The sequence below is a fragment of the Colossoma macropomum genome, unplaced genomic scaffold (genome assembly GCF_904425465.1).
Source record: "Colossoma macropomum unplaced genomic scaffold, Colossoma_macropomum, whole genome shotgun sequence".
Classification (NCBI taxonomy): Eukaryota; Metazoa; Chordata; class Actinopteri; order Characiformes; family Serrasalmidae; genus Colossoma; species Colossoma macropomum.
This window is the reverse complement of record NW_023494805.1, coordinates 41,832,611-41,842,049: the sequence shown is the minus strand read 5'-3', so window position 1 is coordinate 41,842,049 and position 9,439 is coordinate 41,832,611. Positions and strand designations below refer to the sequence as shown.

General features: G+C 38.2%; 1 protein-coding gene across 1 annotated transcript; it reads right to left on the bottom strand.

Annotated features, from left to right (window-relative positions):
• Positions 1 to 403: 403 nt before the first annotated feature.
• Positions 404 to 1,646, bottom strand: LOC118825436 (beta-1,3-galactosyltransferase 2-like). The gene has a single exon (XM_036596024.1). The coding sequence runs from the start codon at positions 1,644 to 1,646 to the stop codon at positions 432 to 434; it is 1,215 nt and encodes a 404-aa protein (XP_036451917.1). The 3' UTR covers positions 404 to 431.
• Positions 1,647 to 9,439: the final 7,793 nt, after the last annotated feature.

Below are 9,439 nucleotides of genomic sequence, written 5' to 3'. Positions count from 1 at the left end.
TCCAGTAATTTTTTTAGACAGTGCTTCAAACTTCTTAAGCTCGAATAAACAAGTCAAATAATATAAATATTGTCATGCTGGCCATGGAGTTACCCAGAACACTTTTTGCGGTTTACGTCTTATATTCCTTATTTATTAGTCAACCCAATATGAAAATGTTTTCTGTGTTAACATGTTTTTTGTGCTATAGATGAGTTTTGTGTTTACGTTTTTGTTGTCATAACTATATTTTTTTGGAGATCACAATTTTGAATTCTGAACCAAAAAAGTTGGTAATTATCAGCCTTTTATCAGTGATGCTTTCGTTGATACCAATAAAACCCTGGGTTGTCAATATTGACCAATATTATCAGCCACCTGATATATATCGGTAGGGCTGTGCTTACGATGCAGGCCTGTTGTCTTTGGCAAAGCCTGCGAACTTTGTCGATTTACTCTGTATTGTCGCAGGCATTGTGCTTGTTGCTCTGTAGGTCCTGCCAGTACTTTATTATCTCAGCAGGAAGGAGCCCGTGAGAGGTTATCAGATTGCTGTACTTGCAGCTGGAGTATGGGACCCGGTTGACATTGAATAGGGATTTGTTGGGCGGAGGAACTGGTTCTATCCTCAGTTTTGCCAAGCAGATCGCTACGTAAACATCCTCAAGATGCAGCCTTCGTGTGCTCAGAGAAGTCCTGTAGATCAGCTCTGCCAGGTCGCCTGAGATGACATATCCAGTTCCTGAGCAAAAAGTAGGGTACACGTGGTCGGGGTACAGCTCCGGCGACATGTACCACTTACTGTCTTTGTTTCTATGTGGGGGCTCACCACGCAGGAGATACCCAGTGAAATACTTTCGTTTTTGCGGAAGGTTTGGATTGAGAAGTTTTTGGATGAGGTATTCTGTATTGACAAACATGTCGCTGTCTGTCTTCGTGACATAACTGGCCCCAGGGCAGTACGTTGCTATCCAATGCATTCCCATCAGTGTTTTGATGGTAAGGTTGTAATATGTGTCTATGTACTTTTGCTGGATAATGTCATGATGCTGTTGAGACTCTGCCTCTATGGAGCGCTGCAGTTGGCTGGTAAGTCCTTCTGTCATGCCGAAAAGGAAGAGCCGCACAAATCCCAAGCCCTCAGCCACGCTTTCATTCCCCCACGTCTGCCTAATGGCATCCCTGGCTTGAACATTCTGGGGCTCAACGGTAATCAGTAACACTAAGAAAGGATTCTTTTCCTGACACTTGTCTTCTTCATTGATAATGTAGTTGTAGGGTTCTATCGTAGGGATATTACCTGCTCTTACCTCCTTGCTTAAACTGGCATTAGATTCCACAGAGTTCTTCAGCCCTTGCTGGGAGGAGTCTTCCAGAATGGAGCTGAGGTTTCCCTCAGACCTTGGTGGTATGTGAGTTACACCGTACTCCTGGTGGCTCTTCTTTCCTGCCAGCAGGCTGTGTTCGCTGACGATGAGGAACACTCCCACACACAAGAGCAAAACTAGAAATCCAGCTATGCTTGTACAGCAGTGCCTCCACTTCCACTGCATGTTTCTGTTGCTCGGGTCCTGATGCTCAGATTCGTCCACAGTTGAAGAATGAATCAGTTGTTGCGTCAAGATCTGTAGGCCAAGAAAAGCAGTTTCATTTACAGAGAAACACATGCTGCGTTTTTTAAAAAAAAAATTTTATATATTTTTTTCTGTTATAAGCTTTCAAACTGAGTGTTTCTACCATTACCCACATAATATGGCATTGCAAGGTTATTAAGTGTGTTTAGACTCTAAATTTGCATAAACAAAACTTGTCAGCTGTAACCGTTTCCCAAAAGTCTTCTTTTTCTTTTCAAGAAGTTACTTTGAAAGCAATTGTAGTACAGCATCTTTGATTTCAACCACATACAGTTGCATCATGCTGCCATGTAAGGTATCATAAGATGAAATAAAGCCGAAGATAAGTGCGGTATAATGAAAGAATGCATCTAAAAAGCTTTGCAACAGCTTGTTAATTTTTTTTGTATATTATTAAAAAATAATATATATTTAGAGGAGGTGAAATGGGTTCAGAGCTTCAGAGTTCTTTAAGTAGAAAATGGAAATTACGTTACTCTAGAAATTGATGTGCAAAGACTGTATCTTCTCTTTGTTTTAAACTTTAAATGAATGAATCAATTCATGTGCTTTTAAAAGACCTGTACAAAATTCTCCTTTTTAATTGTTTGACTTTTACTGTCAACTTTGTGACTTTAGGTCTTGTAGTTGGTAGAGAGCTTCACAGAGCTTAAACACTTTACAAAATGGCTGATTACTAAATGGGATGATACAGTTATCCTTGCGTATATATATATAATATATTGTATGTAAACCATGTCCCAAATCATAAGTTTAGTTTACTGTCTTTCACATTTAATGAATACAAACCCACAAACCCATGTTTACCCACCGATTTGTTTTAAAACCTTTGACAGTAGATCCATCATTCAAAGATCTAATCAGACCAGTTAGATTTTAATGTAATGCTCTAATAATATTTTTTAGACAGTGCTACAAACTCCTTAAGCTTGAATGAACAAGTCAAATAATTAAAAAATTGTCATGCTGGGCATGGAGTTGCCCAGAATACTTTGCGGTTTACGTCTTATATTACTTATTAATTAGTTAACCCAATACGAAAATGTTTTCTGTGTTAACATGTTTTTTGTGCTATAGACGAGCTTTGTGTTTACGTTTTTGTTGTCATAACTATATTTTTTTGGAGATCACAATTTTGAATTCTGAACCAAAAAAGTTGGTAATTATCGGCCTTTTATCAGTGATGCTTTCATTGATACCAGTAAAACCATGGGTTCTCAATATTGACCAATGATATCAGCCACCTGATATATATCGGTAGGGCTGTGCTTACAAATTAGAGAGAGAGAGAGTTTTTCTTTCATTCTGTAAAGGTGAAGTTTGCAATCAAGGTCTTTTCATGATGATTACTTTTCCTTTGAATGAGCAACTGTCATTGTTTTGGCATTGAGTTTGGATCCTGGCACGCACACGTGTGCCAGACTGAGTGAAACCAAAACAGCGAGGCAGGATCATGTGTTAACTTCTTTAACTCTATGGAACCACCACTGGTTTCCAAACGCACTTCATCATATTCTTTACTTCATAACTTTCATATTTTATAAGCTTCATTCAAAAGGTGGGTGTCATATGAGAGCTGTAACTGTCTTCTTTCCAGTCAAATAGATGGTTGATATAATTTTAAATCTTTATAATACAAGAAGCTGAACTCACAATTTTTTTTTCTACTGAAAGTTGACCCATTTTTCCACTCTGGTGATCTGCTCTTTAAAAATTACTTTTATAAAATAATGTAAGATTTTTGGCTTTCAGCAGTAAATTGTAAATATATAGCATTATGTTTATGATCATAAAACACATTTTCTGTTAATTTGAGGGAAACTTCAAATTTACAGTTATTTCGTGCAGTTGCTGAATGATTTGCCTTACGATTTGGGTATGTAAATTCAGATGGAAAAAACAAAATACACCTACAAGCATAAGAGGTTAAAACCCGTCTGCCCTGCGTGTTGCTTCTTGACAGACAGAGACAGAACAAGGAAACAGATAAGATTTTTTTGTACACAAACTGAACTGGGATTCATCTCAAAGAAAAAAGAAGAAGCCGCTCACACACGTAATCGCATAAAAGCAGCACAACAGCATCGAGCTTCGGACTTTGCTTTGCATTAACTGAGACAAACTGAGCAACGTCTACAAATTTCAACTAGACTAGACTTTTTTTTTCAAAGACTGAAAAAATGTAAAGAGCTCTAAAACTTGCGCACCTCTTGTTTCCTTGTTTCACATATGGTCGTTCGCGCGACAGTATATTTACTTTTCAGTATTTGCCTTCAAGTCTTTGCCATGTCTCATTCTTCTCATCCTCCTTATTTCGAACCTAGCAAACATGACTTCTGTGGATCTCTCTATACCAGTGAGAGTGCTACATATGGAAATACATAGAAGTGACAAGCTTTATAATCAATAACTGTTGGTGTGTCAGACGTTCAGCGCCCTGTTTTGTCTTCTGCAGTAATTTCCCTTTTATGGCATACACAGTAATTATATACAGTAATAATGCGTTATGTGTTGCTTGGGTAGGATGAATCACATCTAGAGTACTCCTGAGAGGACTACTCCCTCAATTTAAATAAACATGCACAGGTGTGTAAATCTTTACTGAATAGCTGATTATTCACACGGCCTGACTCTCCGTCAACTAGCCAACACACCACAGGCTTCATGTTTTATTTCTTGATCCCATAGGCTCGATTTTAAATTGCTTCCTACTTCCTATGTAGTGCATAATGTAGGTCATAAAATAATGGCTTCTACACCGCAACGTACCTTGAATAGAAAGCCATGTATATTTAGCCATATGCTGTATGACTCCTTATCTAACATTTAGAGCACTATTTGTGCACAGAGGCCATAGTTTCATGACTTGAGCATAGGGCTTCTACATCTTTAAAAGTAAAAAATAATAATAAAAACAATAGTAAAATTAAGCTTTCAACATTTAATGAATCATGTTGCAGAAACGACAGAAAATACACATCAATACGCTACAATAAACATATTGTAGTACTTCAATTTTGAACTACTCGAGCACCTTGCAAATAAAAGAGCTGTTTGTGACGTAAGTGCTGAATATACAAAGAGCTTTTGATTTGGATTATGCTATCGCAAGGCTAATAACCCTTTTTGGTCTGGTAGAGGCACATATGCCGTGTTTAGGATATGAAACGTACCTTTTTTCACAGAGAAAGCTGCAGGATGCTCCTTTCCTTCCCTTTCGCTCTGACACATTCTGCTGTTTCTCTGTCTTGTCACAAGTATGCATTCGTGCAGGCTGAACCAGCTTCACGTAAGAGTGATTTAATTTAACTCCAAACAGGTCGGTCTTAACACCAAACAGGTCAGTCCTAACACCAAAAGGGTCAGGCCTCATCTTGCCTCCGTCTTAAATGTGACCTTACAAACTTCAAAAAAATTAAAAACACATTGGATAAGAGTTTCTGTGGCACGATGAAGACAAAAAGGTTACGATCTGATGAGCCTTTTCCTGACTGGCTAATTGATTAATTAAATAATATGAAAACAGCTGTTTGCTTCTGATGAATGCATGATAATAGAAGCAAATATCAGCATCCCTGACATTTATTGCCCTAAAAGTCCCAGAGCTCAGACACTGATCTATGAAAAATTATGAACTTATTGTGCTTCATTTTTATCTGAGAAAAATGAATCTGTGCCATGTACGTTTGTGGATGTAAAAGCAAAAATGCTGGTAGAATAAGAATTAATTTCAGTCTTCACACAAATGCCTATTCACTTGACATTTAAACGTTTAATATGAAATCTTAAGAGGAAGGAATGACATTAGACCTCCCCTTTTTCTCTTAATTTCTTCCTCCATCATTGGGTCCTTTTGTTTTCATATATATATATATATGATTTATGTATTTATTTATTTATTTTATTTGGTGTTTACTTATCACCACCACTATGAACATTTATTTAACATTTCTCATTTCTCTGTGTTGCACTAAATCCTATTAAACAGGAAACATGCATTTGGTCAGTGTTTTAGAAGTACTGACAATGTCCAAGATATACTCAGAAAAGCTTATTGTAACTTTGTAATGTGGTTCATTACCATAAAGATAATATTGTCATATTTCTGATGATATTGTAATATTAACCCTGTATCACAACTGCAAGCACACCTTTGTGCAAGGAAAGGCTAAAAACAATCAGCATTGCCTTAACAGCATTTTCTTTAAGGGTTATTTATATATATCTTTAAGGGTTATTTATATATATATTTAGTAAAGCTCTGGACATGTTTTTTAATTGGCCGTTCAGTCAAATGATTCAGTCCCGTCACTGTTTAAGGAAGTTGTTTAGCAGCTTGTTTCACTTGTTCTCATAATTTTTTTCTAGGTTCACAAACTCCAGTGCTCATTGCCAAGGACCTCTTGCAAGACTCGAAGTGAGTCTGACAACCTTTCTCACTATCGCCCGGACTAAAGAAGATGAATAAACTTCTAATTTTGGGACTGTGTTTTATTTTGTAGGTTTGTGATATTAGAGAAGAAGAAACAAGGCATTCAGAGGTATAACGAGGTGCTGCTGCGGAGGTGTAAAAACCAGGTGCAGCCTGGAGGGTCCATCATCAGTGTCACCCAGAGCCGGCCCAAGCCTTTATGAGGCCCTAGCAGAATTTGATTTTGGGAGCCCCCTACCTCCTCTGAGCCGCCAATAATACTAATAGTATTGCCAACACTTAAACATGCACACACTGTAAATCTAAGCCTGCCTTCACACCAGCAGTGACATGACACGTCAAAGCGGCAGAACTCATTCATTTTCAAAGAGAGCTGGCAATTTCCGGCAACAGGAGGCAGTGCGAACGTTGTTGAGAGAAGCTCAACTTTATGCAAAAAAGAAACAAAGCAATGTAGCTCAATTCCTGTTGGTAGTTGCAGGGTGGTACGTGCTTTATCTCTGCCACTGTGAAACAGGATACGCATGTTTTCTCACTCTTCTATGGTCAGCTCCTCTTCAATCCAAAATGCTTAAACAGCGCTCCTGGGGAAGTTTCATATAATATGAGTAACAGAATGAGTTTATTTTCCCAACATAAATTATTAAATTTGGCAGCATGCCATTTATACACCTAAAACAGCAACTCTTAACCTATATCTAGCTAAATGAAGCATAATGATATCGGAATATAATATCCTAAATGTCACTAGAATGTCTTGCGGTAGACAGATGACGGCAAAAAAATAAAAAATAAAAAGATGATGGCAAACCGAACATTCCGTGGTTTTTAAAGAAGTGGTGGCGAAAAATTCTGCAACCGTAAGTAGCAATTTTCCGCAGACTGCAGTGTTGAGTGGAACAATTTGTCAACATTTCAATTCTTGCAACTTCGACCACAGCGGTGCAATAAAACAGATGTTGAACTGAAAAGTGTAATTTATTATTTAGGATTTAGGTCAGGACAAGTCAAGGAACTCAGGAACATGCAAAATGGCCAGTCACAGATCGTTGTTTTTGTGTGGCTTGCAGGGGCAGCCAATTGTGAAAATGGTGCTGCAACAAAAACACACCCGCAGGAAGCATTGTGGATTTCAGTGGCTCATGGCCAATGGGAAATATCATGTTTACTTCAAAGAGAACTCTTACCTAATTTATAAGGACAGGATGCCATGAACTGCTTATCTGCCAGGAATTGTCATAGTTTGTTTTAACACATATGATGTTGCTCATCGCAAAAACAATACAGCTGTGTGCACAAATGCAGATGATGCTGACTTTCAGCTTGTGTAAAAAACATGTTTAAGTCATTTATATTAGGTTCTGTGTACAGGCCAGTATTGTGGACAGCTCTTTGTTAATGGTAACTTGTATCAGGGTATCTGCTTTACACCCCCAAAATGCTTTGTTTTCAGTCCAAGCCTTTTACCTGATGTACGATGAGGTGCACGTGAACCCCACCATGCAGAACTGGGATGTCACTGTGCTGGAAATGAGCCACCACAAGCGGCACCTGGACCGATCCGTCTTCCTGCGCTTCTGGGAGACACTGGGCAGGTTAGAGCCAAAACTAACACCAACCAAAAGCTCCAAATGGATGTCTGTCTATGTGGTCCAGAGGTTGAAGTCCACTACAGCTTTTGCTTTTCCTGCCTTACAATACTCTGAGCGCTTCTCATATTCATACTAACAGATCATCATTACAGGCTTCTAACAGCAGTCACTGGTGTTCATGGCTTTAGCAGAGCTCAGTAACACTGAGATTAATAACTGATCATCACATTGATTCATCAGTCTACTCAGGCTTTATCAGAGCTCAATAACACAGAGATTAATAACTGATTATCACATTGATTTGTCAGTCTACTCAGTGAACAATTCTGACTGTTTACATCTTAACCATTTAATTACGCAGAAACTTTGAAAGTGAGCGGGTAAAACATTACAGCATGCCAACCTTTCATTAAAACTGAAACTTGGCAATGAATGTGAAGAATCATAACTAATATATATTCTTGTTTGATCAAATTTGCATACAGTACAAACATCTTGATAAGCTTTTTTTTTAAACATAGCAAAGCAGGCTGTGTTATCTTCATCTGTGTGGTGACTGTATCTTCAGATAAGCACCTGCAAGAGGGGGGTCACAAATTAACCACTAGCACGGGCGTATCCAACTACAGAATCCCACCTGGAGGTAAAATCAGAAAACAAAGTGACATTAACTTGCACTCCCACAACTAAGTACTTACCCAACCTGCTCAACCGTCACCGTTTTTTTATTTTTTTATTTTTGTTTGTTTTTTTGTCTAACTGAATACTGAATCTGTCTAAGCATGCACAAAGCATCATCGGAACCACAGCAGGCTCTGAGGCCACAGTATGTTTACAAAAAACAATGAAGTTGATAAGGTGTTTAAGAAACTGGTTTACATAAAATGGACAAAAATCAACGTTTCAATAAAAGAAAACTGTGTATTTTGATCCAAAGAGAATTCCATTCCAATGAAAGCCAATGTTTCAATTTTGTTTACATTTACATTATTTGGCAGACACTCTTATCCAGAGCAACTTACAGTTTGATCATTTTACACAGGTAGGCGAAGGTAGTGTTAGGAGTCTTGCCCTAGGACTCTTATTGGTATAGTGTAGAGTGCTTACCCAGGCGGGGGTTTAACCCTAGTCTACAGCGTAGAAGGCAGAGGAGTTTGACTGATTTTCTTGAGTGTACCCCACCAGGTGACTAATATCCCTTCCACTCTCACTTCCTGATACACGCTAAATGATACATAGTGAACAGTTTAGTATTGCCATTCTCTCGGCTCCGGACGCATTGCCTTATGTGGAAACAAGATCAAACAGATACAGAACGCCTCCTTAATTCTGGAGTCTCATCTCCAACTGAAGCATTAATCATAAATTCCTCAGTGATGAGAGTGGCTTCATGTGACTGTGGCGTGAACGTCGTATGACCGTATTCTTATTCATCTGCTCTCTCTAATTATAATTACTCCATTGCAGTCAAATACAAAACTAATGTAGTAGTATGATGAGAACCGAAAAAAGAGAATGTTCTTAATTACCAAGAGCAAAAGTTAGCTTTAATTACACTGTAAACAAATTGGTAAGATTCTCTTCTAATGTGGTCTGTATTGCAAGTTTAGAATCTCCACTTTCCACTCAATTACAGTGACTTCTAAGTGGCAAAACAATACAATGAATGTTTTCTGTTTGACTACTCTTGTTATGACGCCTTGCCTTCTCAAACTGTTAGTGAGCATTGCATCTTGGTTTTGGTTTGCTATTCTGACTGTTTTGATCCTGCCTGATGTTGTCTATACTCCTTCTGATTGGCT